This window comes from Haliotis rufescens, unplaced genomic scaffold (genome assembly GCF_023055435.1).
Source record: "Haliotis rufescens isolate VD_foot unplaced genomic scaffold, xgHalRufe1.0.p SCAF_3, whole genome shotgun sequence".
NCBI lineage: Eukaryota > Metazoa > Mollusca > Gastropoda > Lepetellida > Haliotidae > Haliotis > Haliotis rufescens.
This window is the reverse complement of record NW_025964001.1, coordinates 20045549-20072272: the sequence shown is the minus strand read 5'-3', so window position 1 is coordinate 20072272 and position 26724 is coordinate 20045549. Positions and strand designations below refer to the sequence as shown.

At 39.4% G+C, this 26724-nt stretch overlaps 1 protein-coding gene and 1 long non-coding RNA gene across 6 annotated transcripts in view; one reads left to right on the top strand and one right to left on the bottom strand.

The window, feature by feature from the left end:
- Positions 1–18268, top strand: part of LOC124137063 (striatin-like) — a 28293-nt gene extending 10025 nt beyond the window's left edge. The window contains exons 7-20 of one of the 5 annotated variants that reach the window (XM_046503197.2): positions 336–411; positions 647–712; positions 890–1037; positions 2133–2234; positions 2787–2915; positions 5667–5824; positions 6291–6349; positions 6760–6876; positions 10827–10996; positions 11466–11633; positions 12262–12402; positions 12995–13102; positions 13751–13837; positions 14017–18268. In XM_046503197.2, the coding sequence (XP_046359153.1) occupies positions 336–411; positions 647–712; positions 890–1037; positions 2133–2234; positions 2787–2915; positions 5667–5824; positions 6291–6349; positions 6760–6876; positions 10827–10996; positions 11466–11633; positions 12262–12402; positions 12995–13102; positions 13751–13837; positions 14017–14186 (1699 nt within the window). In that variant the 3' untranslated portion in view covers positions 14187–18268. Of the gene's footprint in view, positions 1–335; positions 412–646; positions 713–889; positions 1038–2132; positions 2235–2786; positions 2916–5666; positions 5825–6290; positions 6350–6759; positions 6877–10826; positions 10997–11465; positions 11634–12258; positions 12403–12994; positions 13103–13750; positions 13838–14016 lie in introns of all 5 variants that reach the window. The other 4 variants (XM_046503196.2, XM_046503198.2, XM_046503199.2 and 1 more) reach the window with 4 other exon arrangements.
- A 2903-nt stretch (positions 18269–21171) lies between these two features.
- On the bottom strand, positions 21172–24681 carry LOC124137091. Its single transcript, XR_006861479.2, has 5 exons — positions 24587–24681; positions 23771–23888; positions 22949–23017; positions 22581–22614; positions 21172–21313 (listed from the first exon to the last, which is right to left on the bottom strand). It is a non-coding gene; the product is annotated as an uncharacterized LOC124137091 (long non-coding RNA).
- Positions 24682–26724: the final 2043 nt, after the last annotated feature.

Below are 26724 nucleotides of genomic sequence, written 5' to 3'. Positions count from 1 at the left end.
CAAGAATTATTTTTTTTAGCCTTAGAGCCTAAACGCCATCTATATAGTGGACCTTTCAAACCGTAATCGGCTGAAAGAAGCTTTTTCTGGATTAACAAGATCCGAAACTAAGGAGGTTGCACTTTATACAGGCTGATGTGATATAGCTGAACAACATTCATTCACGGTTTCTGTGAATTAATACATTATGGGCATTCAGACCCCCTGCTTAATAGCTGATTTACATGTCTGTGTCATCCCTGAACAACCTGGTGTATAGTTATGACCCTTTAGATCTTTGAACATGTTGACTAAAAGGAACTTGCAGCCAAACTTATTAACGTTCCTACTTTTAGTGATGAAAATGAAGATGGTGGGTCTGCAGATGACGAATCTGATGAAAGGTTAGAAAGAAAAGGTCACAAGATAAAGGTAAGCCTCATGCCATTCAGTAATGTTCAGTTATTGGAGTTCAGATTATCCTTTGTAACACATTTTGTTTCTATTAATCAGAAGTTGTAGTGGTAAATATATTGTCCGAAATTCAGCATGAATGTAAAGGTTTCCTTGTCAAAACTGTTTTTATTGAGGCCTTCAGCAGATAAATGGTGGATGCCATTAATGTTTTACAGCTTGCAACTTACTGCTCTTGTTGACCACTTTGTAGGATGTACCCCTGGCTACTAGAAGTGTCTTGGGAGATGGGATTGTGAAGAGAGATGCCATGCACATGGTGCGGGTTAGATTCACTACATATAATTATAATAGTGGGCACTTTCATGGCTGGTCTCGATAGTACCAGGCTTTGTTACACAGGGCTCTATGCATGTACATGTAGATGTTGTGGATCTCGGATAAGTAGTGATAAACAAAAACTAATTGGTTCTTTTGTGTATGTTGTGTAACTCAGATGGTGGGTAATGAAAGCATGGCTGGTATAGAGGACGTCATGGCAGACCCGGAAACAGAGGAGGCACTGGCGGAATTTGACTTCCTGGTTTCGGAGAGCGGGGAAGGTGCTGGAGAGGCTCGTAGCCATGGCGATGGGACAGAGTGGGGTAAGGTTGACACGCATCCACTCATCACCTTGTTCCATTGGTGTTCCACGTCATCATCACTTGTATTTTAAATTAGTTTTTATTTGAGTTGTTCTTTTTATTATGTTTAGACACTCTGATGGTGTTCCTGTAGCCTTGAATATAATACCCATCCATATCGAAATCCTTGTATTGGTTCAGGCTGTATATCATATATGGCTGCGACATGTTATAGCACTGAATGAAATGATTCTTACATACACAGTATTATGCAGGAGAACTAAAATAAATGCTTTTTCTTGTTATTGATGATATGCTATATTCATTACTGTGATAAATGCAATCATGCTTTATCTTTTAAATCCACTAATTATTTTGCATGGGAGTTTGTATACACACCTTCATGCATGTTATTGCTTGAAATTGTATCCAAGCAGATAGAATCCCTCATTGCGAAACCAAAATACACAAAAATATCTGTGCCTACCTAAATCAGTCACTATCTTTGAACAATACCCCATAGTGCTTCAGTAACACCATCCTGTATCCTTTGGTTGGAAGCAGTCAAGTTTTCCTGTTTTCATCGTGCAATTGTGTGGTCTTGTTTCATCTGTTAGCTCTTTCCTATTCTCTTTCCTCTACGGCAATACTAACACAACATGTGCTCTAGACGTACCAGACAAGCAAAATGACTGGGCAGATTGACATGTATAGATCGACAGTTGTACGACAGGTGACTGGACAGCAGTTTAAGACCTCCTCCTCCAAACTGAGGAACCAAACAGACAGTGTTTTCAAGAACCTGTTAACATATCAATTGTAACAGTCCTGGGAACATAGGAATATAAGACGATGGATCTGAATTGACATTGTTATATGCAATGTTTGAAACAACTGGAGTGGAAGTGACTTGATGGAACTGCTTCAGCTCCTAGTGCTAAGGTGTGGAGCATCTGCTACGATAACCTGGTCAAAGATTTTGCTTGTTCTTGGTTCTCATTGCTTGGCAACTCTGCAGTCATCAACTGTCTCGCTTGCATCTAACCAAAGTAGAAGGTAGGGCTAACCTTAGATAACCGCGGTGTCTGAGAGCGTATGACTCCTTGTATTACGCAGAGAAGCGGGAACTGTCATCTAATGAAGAGTGGGTGGTCGATCAACAACAATTATCTAAGCTTAAAGAGCAGTACAAAAAGGAGAGGAAAGGAAAGAAGAATAGTAAGTGTTTGCCTGTGGTATCACTGCCAATATATATCCATATATATACCAAATGGTTTTTTACGCATGGATGTTGTCCCTTTATTTGCTTTTAGTTGTAGTGATAGAATGTATGTTAAATGTTGTCAATGTTAGGTCACACATAGCTTGCTTGATTATTTCAGAATTTACTTTTTCATTTAAACAAACATCTGAAAAGTCAATTGCAATAAATCAAAATCAGTTACTTAAAGCTCTGCATTTGGGGATAAAGAAAAACTGGCATTCTGTGAGTAACCAGTAGTGATTGCCTGTTGTAGAGATATGACGTGCAATTTAGTTACATGGCAATGATATATAACACATGGGCCCAAGTGTCCATGACTGACTATCTGTTGACATGAATATACAAACCTAATTTGGTGAAAGTTGATCAGAGAAGAATTCTGATTTAACGGACAGACTTAACGATTTGCAGCCTTCATGACAATTGAGTGTATGTAGATTAGATGTGGTGTGGCACGGAATCTGCTTGCATTGTCTGAAATGTACTTCACTGCGCTACTGTGACAGGGCCCACCCGATCAACCCTCCAAGCCATGCTTGCTAATCTGGGCACCGAGGAAGATCACCTGCCAGCACTGCAGGCTGGAGCTGCTAGTCCTCACACCGAGAATAGTATGCCTGACATAGATGAAATGGGTATGACACCATATGCCAGGGTTACATATGGGGGGACATGCAGTGGTACCAAGCCTTTGTCAGCCAGGTCAATGCCTGTGTCTCTCGTGACAGAAACTTTGTTCATTTCAGGGTCAATTCATGTTTCAGCTGGTTTGTTTTTTCACTTGAGCTTTTGGCTGAAAGGTTTTGTTTGGAGACAATTTAGTTTATCCATTTGTGGCTGGTTTTGTGTTTCACTTTTTGAAAAAGAAAATGCATGTGGAAAATTTTAGATTTGGGATATTGCTTTGGTTTACACAGGTTGGACATTTTGGAAAGAGGTTAACTTGAGTATTGTGGCCACGAATAGTTGTAATACTGCTGATGTGGCTTAAAGCATTATTTACTAAAGTATTGCCTTTTGGATATATAGATACAGAAGATCAGGGTTAGAAATTAATTTTTATTTTCACTTGTCCCCAAAATGTCTTCTACAGAGTTGTTATCTACTTATTGGACAGAGTAATAGTCCCACAAGAAAATGTCACTTTTTCTGAATGTCCCAGACAAGTGGACTTAAGTTAATTTCAATTAATTTCAAAACTTGAAGACTGTAATTCAAGTATCAATTGTGACTACCTTTATTAAATTCAGGTTAAATTCTATAAACCGTAAACAAAAGCAGTGGTACAACAAATTCCATATGTCAGCCCTACATGTCAGAATTGTATCAGTATCTCTAGACATCAGCAGTAGAAGTATATGTGTCATATTCAGGTAAGGAACAACAGTTTTTAGCTGTTTCCTCGCAGGTATTTATGATGTCCTTTGATATGATCAGTACAATTCCTTCTGATTTTCTCCCTCAAAATTTATAGATCAGTGGTCGAAATAAAATTAAAATTAATCCCTTCATTTAAAAAAATACCTAAATATGGTCAATTGGATAAACAATTCTATTTTGTGAGAAAAAAACAAACAGTATTATGTCAGATAAAAGCTGTGCTTGGCATGGCTACATTTTGAACGAACATTTCTTGGTCATTAAGCATACGTGGAAACGGATTACTTGTTAGTAAAAAAAAAGAGCTTTAACACCTTGTTAACTTGGACTTATTTTTCCCTTTCAGATTTGTGATTGTTAGGGTTGACAGATTTGTTAGCCATGTAATGAATAATAGAACACATAATGATTAGATATTAACTCTTGTATTAACTGATAACTGATAATACTATGTAACATTCTGAGTAGAGTCTTCTGAAGAATAGATGCAGCAGGTGCTCCCATGTCTAACCCTGGCACACACTATTGATAACCTGTGTTGTTTGTTTTACTGCTCGTTTTTTTGCATGAGTTTTGTTAGACAGCACAAGAACTTACCCCTTTTGTTTGTGACTGCTTCTGTTTGATTAATTTCAAGACGTGACGTGTTGTTACCTCATTATGTGAACTTGACAACTAAAAGGTGAATCGCTTCTTTCATTTGCAGGAAAGGTAGGGATATCAGTGTGGTGTTCATCATGACTTGTCACTGATTTAGTGTGTAGTATGTGTGTCTGTTATTTGTTTTACTCATACAAATAATCAAATCAAAACCTGTAGATTTTGTTTTATTTCAAATTGATTTGTAGACAGCTTATTTTATTCCCTCTCATGCAATGATTTGAATCAAGTTCATTTCAATTTTCACTGACCATCACCATGATTACATTACAGCACTTGTCCATTTAGTTTTACAACTAATGGTTCTCCGTGATGACTCAAGTGTGGTTGCTTGTCTGTGATAACCCAGATATGACGATGTTTACAAAGTAGTTTGCCACAAATTCATTTCATGGCATGATCTGAACTTGACCCAACTGGACGTCAATTGAATCTGCTAGTCTGTGGTATTAACACTGGTTAGAAACCTGAGTTGTTTTTTTTTAAATTAATTGTTGGACTAATACATGTTAATATGTCCAACAACAGTCCATTCTGATGTGAGAAGATATTCAGGCATGTTTAGTGGGTAGGTATTGGGACACACTTCTTTATGGTGACTTAGATCAAGAACATTGAAACGGCTTCATATTCAATAAAAATATGAACAAGATAAAGCAGGACACAATTAGGAAGAAAAAAAATTTCAGAAGGTTTTTTTTTTGTCAGAGGTTGAAGCATGTTCAATAATTGCTTGCACCCTTGAACAGTGCATGGTTTGAGATTGAAAAGAATGGAATTGTTCACAGTGTTTGCTAAATAGCATGAAATGATGGATCTTGAGATTTGAGCCAATCATAATCAGACATGTTGTTCAGGTTGAAATTACCTGGCTCTCAGCTGACTGACATTGACCTTGGTGCTTTCCAGCTTTTGGCATGAAGTGAACATCTGGAAAAAAATCTTTGTTTATTGTTGTAATAATGCTGTAGAAAATGTTATTGGAATTGTCCAACTCTCAATTCTCAAAGTAAAAACATTAAAATATTTATGCAAGTTTTTCTGGAGGTATTTGTGGTTTAAAATAGAAGGAAAGAATCCACAACCATTGAAGACTGACTGTACAAGATGTGCATGGCCGATGTGTCAATCATTTCAAGTTACACCTACTTCATCATGTCCATAGTTCTGAAGAGATTTGCAAATGTACGAAATGTTTTGCTTCAATTCAGTATGTTCTTTCCCAGGTCGTATTTGACCTGCGAGTTGAGTTGTCAAATCAACACTATCTGTGATAGGGTTTAGGGTTTGACTTGTTTTGTATTATAAATATTTACAGGCTTAGAGGACTTCTTTGTTTTCACCAGGTGTTCAAGGGGGAGGTTCCATGCCATTTCCGTCTGGATCTCGGAAACCGATCCTTGGTATGCCTGGCGCCGACGAGGATGCCCTTGATGCAGCGCTTGGTTTAGGAGAGTTAGCTGGTCTGACTGTCACCAATGAGGCTGACCCTATGAGCTATGATGTAAGCTGGATGATTTTAGGCCTACAAAAACAAACATGTTTCTGATATATTTCTCAGAATTAGAGTTAGTCATTTTAAGATGAATATGGTCAAAGAATATAAGACTTAAAATGCAAAATGAAAAGTTAATTTGGCATCTGCCCGGATCATCATTTTTTGTTTGTCAGAACCATATCTATGCTATAAGCATGATTTGGTTTATCCAAGGGGTGGTCAGGTAGCCTAGTGGTTAAAGTGTTCGCTTATCACGCCGAAGACCCAGGTTCGATTCCTGACATGGGTACAATGTGTGAAGCCAATTTCTGGTGTCCCCCGCCGTGATATTGCTGGAATATTGCTAAAAGCAGCGTAAACATGGTAAAACATACTCACTTGTTTATCCAAAGTGGTAAATGTGTACTGCATCACTAGCTGTCAACCAACTTATATCATTACACATCATTTTCATGATATTTTGTTTTGGTAGATATCAGCACCAAAAGAAGTTTATAGGAAAACATGGAATGCAAAATACACTCTTAGAAGGTGAGAAATCTTAATACCATGTAGTATATAATATGGACACAACATTTTAGTGTCTAAATGGGGTTCAGTTACTCTTTCATAAAGAAAAGTTCTTATCAGAAACTGAATGTTTTGATTCATGAATATAATGCGACATAATGAATTAGTAATGTTTTTTTCTTTTTATGCAACATAATATCTATTTTATTGTCTTGTCTTGTAACATTCTGTTTGTTCTTGTAAGGTCAGCTAATAATTGTCCATAATATACCAATCTACTTAAAATGATGCTAAGAGCTAATTTTGGACAAGTAGACACAAAAGATTTTGGTACATCTGTAATGATGAATTCATGGACAAGTGCATGATCAGCACAGGGAGAGGGTATTGCTGTTGATTGGTGCTCCTCATTTGGTCATGCTTGTTTCCAGTCATTTTGATGGTGTACGGGCACTAGCATTCCACCCGGTTGAACCAGTGCTAATAACAGCATCTGAGGACCATACACTGAAATTATGGAATCTACAGAAGACAGTACCAGCCAAAAAGTGAGTCAAATTGTTGCCATACCATGGCATTTAAGTCAAGTGCAGTGTTCGAAATTATGGAGGATCTTGGTTTCCTTGAAGTTTGCTCTTATGGTAATTGAATCAAGGGACCCCATAAATCTTCTACTTTTAACTTTAGGGGTATGACAACGACACCCTGATTTTCATACTTAATTTCGAACACTACTAGTGTTATCAATCAACTATTAACATGACTAGAGGTACATAGAATATCCTTATGATTTTCAACATAAGTCTACAGTGTTTGAAATGAGGAATTATGGACTTGTGGTCCTTTGCCATGTTGTAAATATAAATGTTAAAGATAAAAGGTTAGTTTGTACTTCATTACAATAATACAAACACATGTAGGATCCCCCTTGATTTCTACCCCTGCTCTGCAGCACACTCAACTGCATCATACAAACACATGCAGGATCCCCTTGATTTCTACCCCTGCTCTGCAGCACACTCAACTGCATCATACAAACACATGTAGGATCCCCTTGATTTCTACCCCTGCTCTGCAGCACACTCAACTGCATCATACAAACACATGTAGGATCCCCCTTGATTTCTACCACTGCTCTGCAGCACCCTCAACTGCATCATACAAACACATGTAGGATCCTCCTTGATTTCTACCACTGCTCTGCAGCACACTCAACTGCATCATACAAACACATGAAGGATCCCCCTTGAAGGATCCCCCTTGATTTCTACCCCTGCTCTGCAGCACACTCAACTGCATCATACAAACACATGTAGGATCCCCCTTGATTTCTACCACTGCTCTGCAGCACACTCAACTGCATCATACAAACACATGTAGGATCCTCCTTGATTTCTACCACTGCTCTGCAGCACACTCAACTGCATCATACAAACACATGAAGGATCCCCCTTGAAGGATCCCCCTTGAAGGATCCCCCTTGATTTCTACCACTGCTCTGCAGCACACTCAACTGCATCATACAAACACATGTAGGATCCCCCTTGATTTCTACCCCTGCTCTGCAGCACACTCAACTGCATCATACAAACACATGTAGGATCCCCCTTGATTTCTACCACTGCTCTGCAGCACACTCAACTGCATCATACAAACACATGTAGGATCCTCCTTGATTTCTACCACTGCTCTGCAGCACACTCAACTGCATCATACAAACACATGTAGGATCCCCTTGATTTCTACCCCTGCTCTGCAGCATACTCAACTGCATCATACAAACACATGTAGGATCCCCCTTGATTTCTACCACTGCTCTGCAGCACACTCAACTGCATCATACAAACACATGTAGGATCCTCCTTGATTTCTACCACTGCTCTGCAGCACACTCAACTGCATCATACAAACACATGAAGGATCCCCCTTGAAGGATCCCCCTTGATTTCTACCCCTGCTCTGCAGCACACTCAACTGCATCATACAAACACATGTAGGATCCCCCTTGATTTCTACCACTGCTCTGCAGCACACTCAACTGCATTATACAAACACATGTAGGATCCTCCTTGATTTCTACCACTGCCCTGCAGCACACTCAACTGCATCATACAAACACATGAAGGATCCCCCTTGAAGGATCCCCCTTGATTTCTACCCCTGCTCTGCAGCACACTCAACTGCATCATACAAACACATGTAGGATCCCCCTTGATTTCTACCACTGCTCTGCAGCACACTCAACTGCATCATACAAACACATGTAGGATCCTCCTTGATTTCTACCACTGCCCTGCAGCACACTCAACTGCATCATACAAACACATGAAGGATCCCCCTTGAAGGATCCCCCTTGATTTCTACCACTGCTCTGCAGCACACTCAACTGCATCATACAAACACATGAAGGATCCCCCTTGAAGGATCCCCCTTGATTTCTACCCCTGCTCTGCAGCACACTCAACTGCATCATACAAACACATGTAGGATCCCCCTTGATTTCTACCACTGCTCTGCAGCACACTCAACTGCATCATACAAACACATGTAGGATCCTCCTTGATTTCTACCACTGCTCTGCAGCACACTCAACTGCATCATACAAACACATGAAGGATCCCCCTTGAAGGATCCCCCTTGATTTCTACCCCTGCTCTGCAGCACACTCAACTGCATCATACAAACACATGTAGGATCCCCCTTGATTTCTACCCCTGCTCTGCAGCACACTCAACTGCATCATACAAACACATGTAGGATCCTCCTTGATTTCTACCACTGCTCTGCAGCACACTCAACTGCATCATACAAACACATGAAGGATCCCCCTTGAAGGATCCCCCTTGATTTCTACCCCTGCTCTGCAGCACACTCAACTGCATCATACAAACACATGTAGGATCCCCCTTGATTTCTACCACTGCTCTGCAGCACACTCAACTGCATCATACAAACACATGTAGGATCCCCCTTGATTTCTACCCCTGCTCTGCAGCACACTCAACTGCATCATACAAACACATGTAGGATCCCCCTTGATTTCTACCACTGCTCTGCAGCACACTCAACTGCATCATACATACACATGTAGGATCCTCCTTGATTTCTACCACTGCTCTGCAGCACACTCAACTGCATCATACAAACACATGTAGGATCCCCTTGATTTCTACCCCTGCTCTGCAGCATACTCAACTGCATCATACAAACACATGTAGGATCCCCCTTGATTTCTACCACTGCTCTGCAGCACACTCAACTGCATCATACAAACACATGTAGGATCCTCCTTGATTTCTACCACTGCTCTGCAGCACACTCAACTGCATCATACAAACACATGAAGGATCCCCCTTGAAGGATCCCCCTTGATTTCTACCCCTGCTCTGCAGCACACTCAACTGCATCATACAAACACATGTAGGATCCCCCTTGATTTCTACCACTGCTCTGCAGCACACTCAACTGCATCATACAAACACATGTAGGATCCTCCTTGATTTCTACCACTGCCCTGCAGCACACTCAACTGCATCATACAAACACATGAAGGATCCCCCTTGAAGGATCCCCCTTGATTTCTACCCCTGCTCTGCAGCACACTCAACTGCATCATACAAACACATGTAGGATCCCCCTTGATTTCTACCCCTGCTCTGCAGCACACTCAACTGCATCATATAAACACATGTAGGATCCCCCTTGATTTCTACCCCTGCTCTGCAGCACACTCAACTGCATCATACAAACACATGTAGGATCCCCCTTGATTTCTACCCCTGCTCTGCAGCACACTCAACTGCATCATACAAACACATGTAGGATCCCCTTGATTTCTACCACTGCTCTGCAGCACACTCAACTGCATCATACAAACACATGAAGGATCCCCTTGATTTCTACCACTGCTCTGCAGCACACTCAACTGCATCATACAAACACATGTAGGATCCCCCTTGATTTCTACCACTGCTCTGCAGCACACTCAACTGCATCATACAAACACATGTAGGATCCCCCTTGATTTGTACCCCTGCTCTGCAGCACACTCAACTGCATCATACAAACACATGTAGGATCCCCTTGATTTCTACCACTGCTCTGCAGCACACTCAACTGCATCATACATACACATGTAGGATCCTCCTTGATTTCTACCACTGCTCTGCAGCACACTCAACCTGCATCATTGCACGCCAAGCTCAACTCAGTTTATTGTTACACTTGTTACTTTATTTCCTAACCTTAAATACAATATCTGTCATGATAGAACCACTAAGAAGTATGGAAAGATTCAAATTATTGTGAAAGTGGAAGCTACGCAGGACGTTTTGCTATGGGTGATAATGTGGAGCATTTAGCATATAGCCCACTAGAAATAATTTAGTTTTCATGATACCTCTTACATGTTGTATCTGTGGTTACATATTCAATGAAATAGAACTGTCCATCAACATGATAGGCTCTGTCTTCAAGTTTGTATGAATGTTTTTTTCAGAGCTGCATCTTTAGATGTGGAGCCTGTGTACACGTTTCGAGCCCATGTGGGTCCTGTGCTGTGCCTCGCTGTCAGTGCTACAGGGGAGCAGTGCTTCAGTGGAGGCATGGACTCATCCATTAGGTGTTGGAATATACCAAGCTCTAATATTGATCCTTATGACTCTTTTGGTAGGTTGGATTGTAAGACCTCTTCTTTATTAAGCCATGAGCCAGTGGAATTCAGTGGCAGGATAGCTTCCTATACTTTCATATTTGTAAGAAGTGACTAGGATTGGATAGTCAAAGTGTATGCCAAGTTGAGTAGTTCTGTGGCAGTGGACCACTTTGAGCTGTGTGAGTTCATCTGGGACAGGCTTGACTACTTTACAGGCTGCTGTTATATAGCCGTAATATTGTGACCGGCATTAAAACTCCATTCACGTAATTGAATAATTACTGAGTTCTGTCTCTTTCTGTTATATTTTGGTTTATGTAATACTATCTTCCTTCAGTGTGTTTAGTTTTGACACTGAATCAAATGCAGTTATTTTTCATTCTGTTAGTTCTATTTATCTCTTTATGAAATACTACTTCAACAATGATTACTTTAATGATCAAGGTGTTGACTAGCTGCATAAGAACGTGCCTTGCTTTCCAGATCCCAGTGTTTTGTCCGACACACTGGTGGCTCACAGAGATGCAGTGTGGGGGTTGTCTATACACAGCTCGAAGATGCAGCTGTTATCGTGTTCAGCTGACGGGACAGTCAGGTTGTGGAGCCCCGGCAGCAAGTCTCCACTCCTCAACACATTCACGGTTGATACAGGTACTGTCAAACACAGTTACTTCTATACCATCTGAATTAAGCAAATATTGGAAGCAGTATTCAGGGATGCTAGCTGAAGTTAGTTCGGCTAATGTTATCCCAAGGGCTATTTGATTTTCAGGCTATATTGAGGATGCCCATGTATGTTATCACTGTTCTGTAAGTGTTTCACCTGACGAAGGTGTAAAAAGGAGCCCTAAAATGTTGTGTATGTATAATTAAGAGGTTGTGTTTATTAACTATATTGAGTAACAAACGAGGTAGACTCAGTAATTACAAGCCCTGTACTCTGTAAAGTTACCGTTATAAAAAGTCTTTTATGGGGTTTTAGTGCTGGAGTGTTGATGTTTGCGTCCATGTACGGATTTTGGGTGAAAATAGTTTCCTAGCAATCTATTCTTCCTTGTATGAGACTGGGTGAGTTGATAGATGTCATTGTATCGTGGCTGAGTGGCGCGTTGCTCATAATATCAACCACTGGTTTATCTGGTCCAGACTCGATTATTTACAAGCCGAAGTTATGTGGGTGAAATATTTTCTGATTGTGGCATTTAACAACAAACAAACATGATACTGTTTGTTGAATAGATCTGGTTACATAATATGGCATGTTTTACTTTTTCAGCAGAAGAGGGAGCACCTACCTCTGTAGATTTTGTGCGTTGTGATCCCAGTCGGATGGTGGCTAGCTATACGTCCTCTAATACCTATGTATTTGACATAGAGACTGGAAAACAGGTTCTCAAATTAGAAACAAAAATAAATTCAGGTAAGGCATCTTTGAAAATAGGATTATTTTTTGCGTTGTAAGTGGGACCTTCTGATGTGCCATGTTCTTTTTGTGTCCAGGGCAAAGGGCATTTTAAGATTTGAAGACATATTCTAACCTCTTATCATTTTGAGAACAGGTTTTTCATGTAAGTTAGCTATCTTTGTATCGAGCAGACATTGTCAAGAAGAAGAATGTCATTGAAAAACAATGTCCTGCAAGTCCAAATATCCCATTTCTCATGCAAAGCAGCAGTCAATTCATTGAGCGTATGGACAGGTGGGTCTCTTTGTCGAACACAACGGCCTAAAATGGGACAGAATGGGACAGAATTGCTCAGAATCAAATCGAGAGATTGATCCAAAGAATGAGGAGGCGTCTTGAAGCAGTTGTTCGGGTTCAGGGAGGTTACACAAGATACTGATAGAAAGTCAATATTTGGATGTGCAGGACATTGTTCTTCAATTCCGTGAACCAGAAGTGTGCATGGTACTGACAGTTCAGTCAATTCGTAATTGTTTTGGATGAAATTAAGTCATTTTTCTAAATCAGTAACATCTCCTATATAACAATTGATTCTGTGGTGTTCCAGATTCTAGCGGAAGCAATCAAATCAACAGGGTGGTAAACCACCCTACACTTCCACTGACCATAACAGCACATGAAGATAGACACATTAGGTTCTTTGACAATAACACAGGTGAGAAAGTAACTTTGGCATCATTGTAAAATGGGAGGTTTATAATTTTGACATTTCTGTGCCTTAAAATACTCAAAACACCCTCAGATCTGAAATAATTCTCATGAACATTGTAAATACAAGGGTAAAGGTTATTTGCCGTAGCTCTCTCTGTGTGGACTCCAAAAGCCGTGAGACATACATGATGTCACTCTGGAATGCACCTTAATCAGTGGATGATGTGATATGCTTCCATAACTGAATCAGTATGGCAAGCTGAATGAAGAGAAAACTCAACTTAGACAAATCTGTAAAGGCCAAATACCATGTTATTTGAATTTGGGACATGATACTTACGATGAAAAGTATTCATACAAGGTGGAAATTCCAGAAGAATTCCAGGCTTTGAATCCCCTTTCACAATGTCTTTTCACCATTTGGATTTTGTCATGCCTGTAACAGTGTAAATAATTTCAGAGAATTATCTTACATTTTAACAGAGACCAGGGGCCTTGGGCTTGTGACATGAATGATATTTAGGAACAAGTAGTTTTCAATACCTCTGGTTGTAAATAATGAAAAAGTACTGAATAATGTTGAAGATTATTTTCTGGACACTTGAATTATTGATTGAGTAGAGTGTCTGATTTTGATCTTATTTTATTTCAGGGAAAATCAGTCACTCAATGGTGGCCCATTTAGACTCAGTTACCAGTTTAGCAGTGGATCCAAATGGATTGTATCTCTTATCAGGGAGTAAGTATTGTAATGTATAATCATGTTGGCATTTTGGACATATTTCTGAAGCAACTCAGTTACTGATAGAAATAAAACTTGAGTAGACTTTTAACTAGTGGTTGAGAAATACATTTAAGTAAGAATAGCATGTTACTTGTGGATTTTACATGTCTAATTCTGTTTGTATTATTTTTCAGGTCATGACTGCTCTATTAGGTTATGGAATTTAGACAGTAAAACTTGCGTGCAGGAAATCACCTCCCATCGCAAGAAGTTTGATGAATCAATTCACGACGTTGCCTTCCATCCGCAAAAACCCTACATTGCTAGTGCAGGAGCCGATGCACTAGCCAAAGTCTTCGTATGACACCAATAAAGACTTCTAGTCTGTCGGCAAAACAATGAAAATACCAGTTTCTTTTGTGTGGCATGTTGTCAAGGAGGCTACCAACTAGTCTGGGCCACCATATGCTTACATTCTCGCTTACGTTAATGGCGACAACCAGCAGGCAGGGCTTGGTAGGTGGGTGGGGGTTAATGTGTCGTTGTCTGTCTGCGTCACTTGGTGAGTGATCCCCTGTCATGTTAACACCCCCATCCTCTTGTCCGTGCATAATGGATCACATACTCATTGCTCTGTTCTATTTGAGATTTGTGCTGCAGCTTTCAGTCGACAAAGTCTTCATGTGGAGATGTATGATTCTCAGGGCAGTCTTCACATCAAGATGAACAATCCGAAATTTTAACCCGAAAAATAGGCTACATAAGGAATTGACGTTGGTGTTGTCTCTGCCATCTTGCAAGTCTTGTGATAGTTGGTAAGAATTTGCCATAGGCTGTATGAATGCAAGTTAGGCTGTAGAAAAGAAATATTGGCATGGGTAGATGGTAAAGAAGAAACGTTTGTGCATCATGTTCTTAAGGGGAACATGAAATTGCACATGGTAAACATCCATGTAGAATGGCAACCAGGAATGGCATAACCCATCCATATAGGATGTGATACATCCTAAAATGTGACACTGCCGATTTTGAGGGGCTATTTATTGTAACAGTTTCTAAGTGACTTGTTTGTGGCGTCTATCATCCTCCTGAGGCACCCTCCCAGTGTACAGTGCTATGTGTGCGTGTATCACCTGTCCTAGAAGTGTATACAAGTTTGCAATAACACAAGAGTGGATGAGCCTGGACGGACATGGATGGACAGACAGATCTGAGGTTGAGCGAGAGAGAACAAAGGATGTTGACATTCATCCCCTTCCACACTTTTAGTGACTGCATCATCATACACAACCCCATTTGTACATTTTATGATGACATACTCTAAGGCTAACTATTGGTCGACATGTAATATTTGTAATTATGAAGACACTAAACTATTTCAGTATTTTGTAGTTAGCCTGTTCATACCATATACATTAACAGTGTGGGCACATGTTGATATTTGTGCTTGCTTATGTAAATAGGCATGTTAATGTTAGTTCTCTGTGTTCTCCCTCTTGGTTGATGTTCTTGTCAACTGCTTAGGCAGCATGGATTTCGTCTAGTTGATTCTGGGGGCAAAACCAAACCGCTGATTACTTAAAACAGGGTCAGTGCATGAAAGTCAACATTATTCCGTAGCACTGAATTGTAAAAGAATAAAATAGGGTTTCATTCTATATCTTTCAAAGTACAAATCTCTTTCATCATACTATTGCTCTCATAGTATTGTAATGTTAGAAAGGCTAATTCTGCTTTTATCTGTATATTCTATATATTAAAGAAATTATTTATCAGACTTAACCTTTCTAGAAATTAATTATATTCATTAATTTCTTTGATTTTTTGCGATGCAGATTTTGTTAATTTATGATCAAGCATGAGCGATAATGACATCTGTCCATTTTCATAACGGATTGAACTTTGGCTACAGTCTTGTTCAGTAGAGGTTGACATTGAGGTAAAGGATTTCTGTTCATGTATAACATGTCTTGTTTTCACTTGCTGAGCATGCTGAGTAGACATATTCTTTATACTCAATTTATTTCTCCTTACTGTTGTATATTATGTAGGTTTCAGTCAGTAATGAACATGACACTGAAGGACTGGACCACTAACAGTGATACTTTGTTCCATCAGTTCACAACTGTATTTCTGTTGGGTACTTTTAGCTGGTTTGATTATTTATTCAAATGAGTTCTGCAATTAAATCTTGAAAGGAGATTCCTAAATTTATACATTTTTACATAATCGTTCATTTATCTCATGTTTGTGTTCTTGTTTTTAGAGAGAAGATTACATACCACTAAATCATGTTTCTCATTATTATGGGCTAAAGAGCAGTCATACAGTTATATCAGAAGCAGCAGCATCTTTAAGGGAAGGAATGTGTTCAGCATATCCATATCAGACAATGTCTAATTATTTTGACTGCAAAGAGTTGTGTGGCTGATGCTATTAGATGACATGTACTGGTTCATCAGTGAAAGCGATCTCAACACTCTTGTCATTATCAATTCGTCCAGCTTTTCTTTTCAGTGGAAATATCCTGGCATAATCAGCACTGTTTGCTTTAAAGATTAATTCTTTGAACAGCTATTCTACTGCTGGTGAAATGATGACAACGATACCTGGTTTCTCTCTCAGGAAGGCCTTTGCATGCAGTTGCCAATGCTTTACTTGTAATATAACACACACTGGTTTAACAGCCAAACAGTCAATACAGTGACCAAATCGGTAAAATCACTAAGTCCCTCAACATTTATTTTTTACAGATGCCACCTTCAATGAAAATAATCCTCCCTTTGGAATTGTAATTATTCATAGATTGTGATAACTACTTTTGTAATGTCTCTAATACCTGAAGTAAAATGTTCCGGAGTGATCCTACACAGTATATATTTCTGTGTTCTTGTACATCACTTTGTAAAAGACATCTATCTAATACCATTATATTGATCAGTTCGTATACTAGCAATAGCTTTAGAGATTCATATACTTTATGATTGATACAGTATGTTCGTATTGGCTCTCAGTTTCCATCGTATATTAACTAACCAAAGTTTGTCTCTTGAAATCCATGCTGCTTGATTATTGATGTTACTGGGGGAAAATAACAAGTATATATGGATTGCCAATAGCAGGGATGGTATAACTACTAACTCCAACATAGATAATATATACATGGTCATTGGCCTGAACACCATTTCTTTGGTTCTTCAGAGGCACATGTAGGGCATTCGTAACACGGATTTGCTGTTTCACTGTGCCATTGTTGATATGTATCCTTATACTTACAAATATAAATTCAGTGGAAAATTGTTAAAACAATTATTTTTCAAGTTTCTTGCTTTGATGAGTTATTGTGTTGACAATTTTAGATATTTTAATCTTAGAGCTTATCATTTGGCGTCAGCATCATCTGTAATTTTAGAATTCTTACCTCATGTCATCGTTCATGATCATAGTGTTGATGAACGTATTAGTGTGTGAGAAAGACACTACATAGTAGTCTAATTGTATAATTATAAGGAAATACATGGTTGGGATTGTAGGGAATATATATTTGAATAACCCAGGAAAATGTGATTTTAGAAGGAGTTTTATTTTCACATATGAACTACAGTGCTAACCATATGATTACCAGTCCAGTCTTTTCTCAGATGATGAATTTTGTCTTTTCTAGATGTTTCTTTATTGTGAACCATGTGTTACTGGTCTTTCTGTATACAGTGTCTGCTCGTCAAGTCTTTGGACCTGCTGGTCTTTAAATCTCTGTCTCCTAACACCTATCATGAACCCTAGTGATTCAATCAAGCTTGCTTATTGTTAATTTAATAAGAAAATGGGAAATGCAAATTTGACCATCTGGCAGTGTCTATTTGAAACAGTATCAGTAAGTTCACATTATTTAAGAAAGTCAATAAGAAACATTCCAAGTAGGTCTTTCTGAACAAAAATGGGATGTTTGAGGAATATATTAATGCAATGACTTTGGAAGAATATTTGAAACCAATTATAAGAATAATATTTTCCAAGTATGAAAAAGAAAGGGATTTGTATGACATGCCAGATTGGTTTGATATAATTTTTTATTTGAATATGTATACTAACTAAATATTACTAGTCATTTCAGTACAACTAAATAATCTTGCATATGTACAGATAATCATGTACAGTCATACAAGAGCAATTTTTAACATATTTTTGGACTGCCTATGTGAAATGTACATTTAGTTGTGTATACATACATGTATATTGTATTAACTGCCATAGAAAATCAAAGAGATGAAGTGCTTTCATATCAAACTGATGTGTAATCTATACAGAAATAATGCCTCTAGATACATTAGGTTACTAGACGTGTGCTTTGCACCCTAGAATCAACACTTACACGTCTTGTCTTTCTGAATGAGTTACCGTCATTTCTCTGTATACAGCAAATTAATAAAACTGAATTTGAAATTATGGAAGCCTGTCTGTCTTGTTTATTGGGTTTAAAAAGTGTGCTTTGCATAAGGGTGTATAATATACACACACACACACTTTTACAAATCACTTTTACATTTAATTGAATGCATTATCATGTGTCATGTAAATAATCCTGATCCGTCTGAATAACTATTCCATTCCTGTCTCTGAGGGATGTACCTGCTTGGTTAACTTGTTAGTTTGCTTGTGTGAAGACCACAGGCTTCTGAAGGATAATACATTGATGACATACAATTTTGTTTTAAAGCAATAGCTATGGAGGATGAGTGTTTCATATTTACATGTATGAAATTGGGACATTAGGGTGAAAGAGAGAGGAGAGAGAAAAGATAATTAAATTAATATATTAGTTGGCAGTCATGAAATGACCTACTACCATTACTGCTTAATGAATTTGTTTGGATTGCCAATTGATGTGGAATGGAATCCCTTTTGAGCTCACTACTGAATGAACATTGCCTGCTCTGCAAAAGGCCTGATCCCAATTAATCAAATATTGTGACACTTGTGTAAAGGAGTATTAAATGTGTATTTGTTTTTCACAAATACTAGACATTCACCAGTTGACCCTGGCTCTATGTACGCCTCATTTGTCTATCACACACCTCTAAATGTTTTGATGTTTCATCCAGAACGTTTCCAGATGTTATATTGGAATATTTATGAACACTAATCGTTGGAAGGAAATAAACTGGTATAAGCCAAACCTTAACTGTCTATTTTAAGACCCAAAATGGGACTGTATCAGTCTATTAATTTAGCTGTAGTCCAGCTGCCAGTTTGTGATTTACCAAAATTGACGGAAAGGTGTAATTCATTATCACCTTTCGTAACATCAAAATATATGGAATGATATAAACAGTGAAACCGATTAATCTGGACCGTTCCTTCTGAAATTGTTCTGATTAACACATTTCCTTAAAAACAAATACTTCTATGTATTTTCCTTTATATATATATTTTCATGTCCCAAACAGTAATCTATTAGGTGGTTTCCTGACTCATCAAAACAGTTTTGCAGGAATTACCATCGATTTCAAATGGAAATGTCTGATGATTGGGGTATAACGATTGGTAAGCTATCCATGCGTATAAGTAAGAATCCACCTATCAGAGTACGACGAAATGCAACCAACCAAGTCACTGATCCTAACATCCGACCCCTCCGTGGTCTAGAGGATAGAGCGGCTGACGGGAGAGCAGGAGGTCGTGGGTTCGAACCCGGCCGCGTCATACCAAGAGACGTAAAAAGATAGTACTTTCTGTTACCCTGCCTGGCGCACTGCATTAAGGGGCTCGAGAGTCAGAATACTGTGTCTTGAGTGGGGTATTCATGTTAACCTGCGGCATGGTATATCAGTGGGCTGTCATGTAAACTGCGACATGGTATATCAGTGGGCTGTCATGTAAACTGCGGCATGGTATATCAGTGGGCTATCACTAAAAAATAGGCATTAGTCCGGACTAGTTTAAGCAGCCGCCCGCGCACGCAACCAGGTCGCTTTATAAGTACAACAATCTTGAATGGGCGGTTAAACCCCATTTCACCTCACGCACACACATCGCTGTATAAGGGCAGCAATCTTAAACTCGCGGTTCACCTCACCACCAACTGACATCCTGATCCACTCGGTGTCCTCAATCACTGGTTGTCGAGGCCTACTCTAACCCGGAATACCTATACCGTTCATTACTTGTAATCATGGTAATGATGCGATTGTAACACTGAATATCATACGTTCTCCGTTGATTTGCTCATATAGTAGGGGACCTTAAAGCTGCAAAGAAGTAGTGGGCCGTAAATGATAGTTGATATGGAAGTAAAACACCATTTTCTTGACAAAAGCAATTGTTTTTCGCATTTTAATACATACAGGATACGATTTTAAACAATATGACATATAATGTGGAAATTTTGTCAGGGGTGCTTAATTCCAGTTGTGTCGGTTGGTAACCAGTGTTTGACGCTGACTAGCATTTGTGAACACATGCGCAGTCCAGCAGACAGACACATTTGCTGGTGCTGTTGGATCTTGTCCAACGTGAGTTAATCATGATAATTAATGTCCGTGTCGTTTCGCTGAAGATTTACACTACAAATGAGCGTTCGTAATTGAAGTAAGTGAGTGAGTGAGTATGGTTTTACGCCGCTTTTAGCAATATTCCAGCAATATCACGGCGGGGGACACCAGAAATAATTGAAGTAAGGAATCAACCAAGAAAGAATACAAAACACTACACCACGCGGGGTTGCTTGCTTTGGTGATTCTGCTTAGAGTTCGCGCCAGGATTCCGTTTTCAATCAGAGAAATAGTCAATAGCTCTCCAAAATTCACCGGACCACCGGACCACCTGACCACCTGAACAAGGACATTACTGTAAACACCATGGCGTCATTCTTCAAATAAATAAAGCGACAAAACCCTTTCCATATCCAATAGAAATCTCTGCATAAAGCTGTCAATTGTAGATTCCGACTATATCATGAGCATGATAGGGGTATACCCCTAAAAAACCCAAGTCACTCATGCATATGTTTGTATATGTTCAAAGTACGCATCTTGAATCTTCCTGCAGCACTGTGCGCTGGGATAGCCGAGTGGGTTAAGCGTTCGCTCGTCACGCCGAAGGCCTGGGTTCGATTTAACACATTGATAAAATGTGTGGAGCCCATTTCTGATGTCCCCCGACGTGATATAGATGTAATAGTGCTAAAAGCGGCTAAATACTCAAGTCACTCATGCTGTACATATGATAGTAGTATCATAACTGTGTCTATAAATCCAGCATGCATCTTTACTCACACCTGTTGTGACACGATTGAAAAACTGATAAACTGAATAAAACTTGTCTCTCAAAGATAATCGGACATCTTAAAGCTGTTTTAAAGAATTCCAGCATTTTATTTTCCGATTCGTACAAATGCGTTTCCCATTCCGTTAGAGAATGATCTGGTCCTGCACAGTCAAAGACATCAGGCTTCCATTGCGACCGTTGTTTCCATCCTCTTTCGATATCTCCCTGCAAGAGAGAAATGATTTGGAGATCAGTCACTTCAGACACTCACCAGATCCTGACATGGCCATCAGTTGTTTTTATCTTTGGTAATCTTCCACTTTTTGACAAACCAGCCAAGGTAACCAAAAGGATTGATCGATGGCAACAAATTGGTCGGGGTGATTATAGTGGATGTTTGTTTGTTTGTTGTTTAACGCCGCTCTCAACAAAATTCCAGCTATATGACGGCGGTCCAACTATATGAGCCTGGTAATGACAATCCAGTGATTGACATCTACCCCACTGAGATACCAAGACATGCATCAACCAAGTCAGCGAGCCTGACAACCCGATCCCGTCAGTCGCCTCTTACGACACGCATGGGTGGCCGGAGACCTATTCTATCACGGGTCGTCGTGTTCTGATTACATATATATGATTATAAACATAGTGAACGAATGTGTCAGTCCTGTGAGTGATGGTTCACGGTAACATCCCCGGCTGGTGTAGTAGACTACGTTCTGGTGTCCACATGGTTATGTCTGTACATACATGTGTTGTGGACTGAAGTTGTGTCACGAACAGAGTACATATCCTGTCATTTCAGCGATTCTCTCGCACGTCAACATCACATCAAACAGATTCTCCACCTTTCTCAAGTTAAACAAGCGTTCCAAGATTCAGTCAACCAGAAGGTGAGGTTCAGACAATTCCTACTGAATGACGTTATTTGAGAATAATTCTGAGACTTCCGTACCTAAATTGAGACTGATCTAAATCTAGCTGGACACGAATTCGATGACCCGTGTCAGATAACAATATTAAGTGTTTTAAACGGAATGTGCAGAGACACTGGTTTGACGATACTGACATTCATATCTGCCAGACAATATATATATATATATAATCATGTAAATACATTTAGAAAATATACGTGCGCGGGGAACCTACAGTGCTTGAAGTCGCATCCGAATGCAAGAAGTGGTGTGATTTGAAAATAAGCCCAATTCAACATGTGAAGACATCACAGAAATTCAGGGTTTGCGAAGAATGCGTTGTTAGAATCACCATCCAAGTCAACTCCATAACATAACTTCGTATCCATATTTCAGAGTCACTTAGGTTGGGCAGGACATGCTTACCCTTTTCACGAACACCTGGTGTCATCACTGATTTTAGTGATCTGTTTATATAATTTTCATCAGTATTTTGAAGGTCGTTTTGAATGCAAGAAGTAAATAAATAATAATTATAATAATAATAATAATAATGATAATAATGATATACCTACCTTTATCACAGTGTATAATTAAACCACGTAGTGCCTGAAAAGTGTGTACACATAACCATGTGAATAACGATCAGTGTTTCATGTCAATTCCGAGTTTCACTATATGTTTTAATGGTCAATAAAAGGTATAAATACATGGACGACCAATTGTATAGCTTCACTATGCTCACACTACAATGCATGTTTTATTAAAGACGAATGCCAGATATCATTCTATTGTACAATGTATGATGTTTCAATAATTCTCAGGGCTCATATATTTCTCCGATGACACCGATATTGCTGAAACAGGTATACAACACCTCAATTACATTTTCTCCAACTCTAAACAAGTAAGTATAACACAGAGAGTATCAGCACTGGCTTACTCAAACCATCTCGCCCATATCTTTTTCTCCACTCCGAGGACACGAATGATGATTGCAAAGAAGGCCGTTCTGAAAATAAATTGAAATTATTCAAATCAAGAAAGTACGATGTAAAAGCAAATATTGAAAATACACACACTGAATACGAATATAGAACACACAATGGATGTCTGATCTTCATTGAAACAGGGATTTATGGTTAAATCATTCGCCCTTAAAGTATAAAACACGGGGTTCAATAGAAATATGCCAAGTCCAAGTTTCCTCCCAACTGGCAGAATAATACTGAAACAGCTAACTCATGCAACAAGTGGGTAGCGGATCAGATCAGTTAATCGAAGACTCTAAACCCTAACCTCGGCTGACGGTGCACATAATGATATCAAGGACCGGTAATGATATCAAGGACCGGTAATGATATCAAGGACCGGTAATGATATCAGGGACTGGTATGTCCAGCCCAGCCGAACTGTCATTACCACTGGCAGAATATTTCTAGACATACAGGAAATGTGATTAGAACCCGTGGGTCTTTACTTATCATTACATTGTCCACATAGCGTTTGTTAGGTCGGTCTTAATTAAGAGACTTATCACGACATTGTTACGTAGTGTATGTAAAGTAGGTCTTAATAAAACGCCTATTGGTCCGACTTAGATTGCGTACAAAGAGTGAAGCCCATGTCTGCTGTCTCCCGTCGTGATGTTGATGGAATGTCGTTACAAGTGGCTTAAAACCAAACTCACTCACTCACTCACCCATTCCTTCACACTCTGACAAAACGACTTTCTCTTTAAGATATGGACAAAGCACAAGAATACCTTCAGCAGATGCAGAGGACACGTCAGTACGTCTATGGAGGACCGGCATGGGTAGACCTTTAGTCAGAGTGGCTGACATGAGAAGACCCAGAAGCAACACGCGGAAGATCATTGTGCTCTTAAACAAAGGGGGAATGTGTGAGCAAGAGCGGATCAGCCTTTTAGAAAGAGGGTGGCGATGCACATCTATTTGGAATTCGGAACACAATTTATGCTTGCAAAAGGTATTATTCGTTGTTATTTTGGTTAAAAGTACATAATTAAAATATTAGTTATGTGTATTTATAAACGTCAATATGATTATTATACCTCAAAAAGGGGATAAGAGGGAGGATTATAGAAACATCTGATCGCTCAGGTTATCGGGGGAGTGACTGAGTTACCGGGCGCCGTCTTGAACAGTATTTCCGGTATATCACGGAAGTCGGGAGGAAAGCCCGAAGCGCTGCAGGTCTCAGGTGTTCTCCACTTTCCGGGGCGGTCGGGTAGCCTAGTGGTTAAAGCGTTCGCCCGTCACGCCGAAGACCCGGGTTCGATTCCCGACATGGGTACAATGTGTGAAGCCCATTTCTGGTGTCCCCCGCCGTGATATTGCTGGAATTCTGCTAAAAGCGGCGTAAAACCATACTCACTCACTCACTTCTCCACTTTCCTGAAACCCACAAGCAGGGATATAGTGCTGACAAAACTTGAAGCATTATCAGGTAAACTGGATTTATATCCACAACCCTAGGCTTCTGGGAATGAGAATTGCGCAGCTCAGGCGACCTGACCAGCCTCGGATCAATTTGGACCATTAGAAGCAGTAACACTTACCTCTCACCACAAATAATGCTGTCTGGTATATTTCTTTCTGTCTGATGCTATCTTGTTGTGTGATGATTTCTCAGTGTCACGTGTTATATTATATAGCGTGCAGACCACATTTATATTATCCAAATTATGTTAGACAGCAACATCTGCGTGTATATTTTTACACTTGACTAATCTACATATCAACAGATGTGCATATGGAGAACATAAAACGCCGATATTATCAATGCACCTATTACCTTACTATGAATGATGTATAGTACGCCCTTAACAGTTGGCATGTATCAAGCACAAAAATACTCTCCATGCTTAAAGGCTGCAAAGTTCCTAAATATTAATTTTAGACCAGTTAAGTTTAAAAAACATTTGATCCTTCCACCCTGACACAACTATCCCTCATGATAAATTGAAAGAGAAATTACATTTAATCAACAGGGCTTTTGTTTCCTAGGAATGAGTTCGAAAATATAACTCTATCATAAGCTAACTCAATCAAAACGAGACCCGTGAAGATTCGGGTAGAGAATAGGTCTTCAACAACCCGTGCTTGTCGTAAGAAGCGGCTAACGGGATCGGGTGGGCAGGGAATTTCGTTGATCGATGTTCATGATGTCAAACACTGCATTGTCTGGTCCAGACTCAGTTATGTACAGACCGCCGTCATATAGCTGGAATATTGCTGAGTGCGGCATTAAACAACACACAAAAAAACCCAATAAAGATGATGGCAACCTCGGTACCAGCTTATCATCAGCTCCAGCTTATCAGGACCTCTTCTTTTTATTGCAATGGAAAGACACACTTTGCTTAAAGTTATGTTTTTCAGTCAAGGTTTCACCATGAAAGGTTAATTTGTTCTAGAAATATTGTCATGGGTATTTAGAGGAATTTAGTAAAGATGACATGCTGCTTGTCGACATGATGCGCGATGCTCTCCATATTATATACCTTTACAAGGAGTCTTTCACGATCTACTCGAACTAGACCGACACTAACTAGACCGACACTAATTAGACGTGGTGATAGTTCATGTACTTTCTGAAAACAGGAACCTGAAACGTATGAAGTACAGGAATTAATACAGCAATATGTGAAATGGTACAAGTGCACCACAAAAGTAGGTATTTATTTAGATAGCAGATCGTTCATACTTTAAAGACCTGAACATAGCGTGGTATTAAACCACTTATATGCAATCACAAAACTATATATACAAATGTACATAAACATTAAAGTTAAACACCTGTTAAACATCATGCGATAAACACAAAAAAGGAAAGTATATATATATGGTGATGGTCAGTTTTGTTTGCCCAAACGGGACACACTGTTTGGCCACAACCCTGTTGCTGAGTAACAACATGTTTGATCCAACGTATCACTTCCTATCTACCACTACCTCTTTCGTACTCCTCTACTATTCCTATATTTCTCCTATTTCTCTTTCCACTTCCTATTATATGAAAACCAGGTTTGTACTATCAGAACATATAGCCCCAGTGACCTCTAGCCACCGCGGGATGTAAGGGCCAATGATGAATGCCTCTGGATGGGATAATAAACCCTGGAAAAATACTTTTATGGATCGGGTGGTCATGCTCGGTACCTTGGTTCATTGCATATGGTAGGGCGTAGAACGTTGCTGATAGTATCAGTCACAGGATAGTCTGGTCCTGACTCGAACATTTACAGGCCGCAATGAGACAGCTGGAATATGGCTTATTATGGAGTTAAAATGAATGAAAAGAATGAAATGTAAATTAAATTAAACTAATAAATTTGCAATGAGTAAGTTGGTTGGTTTGTTTGTTGTTAAACGCCGCACTCAGCAATATCCCAGCTATATGACGGCGGTCTGTAAATAATCGAGTCTGTATAATACTGTATAGTTGAAGGATTCCCATTTAGCCACTTCCGGTATAAATATAATTGGATAAGATCGATAACGTGGCGTCATTGACAACATGGGATAGCCTAGAGGTTTCGTCACGCCGAAAACCCGGGTTTGTTTCCCCACATGGGTACAGCTACAATGTAAAGCCTATTTCTGGTTCTCAGCGCCGTGTTATAGCTAGGATATTCCTGAAAGCGACGTAAACCATACTCACTCAATCAATTTTCATCACTATTTGCATTTTACG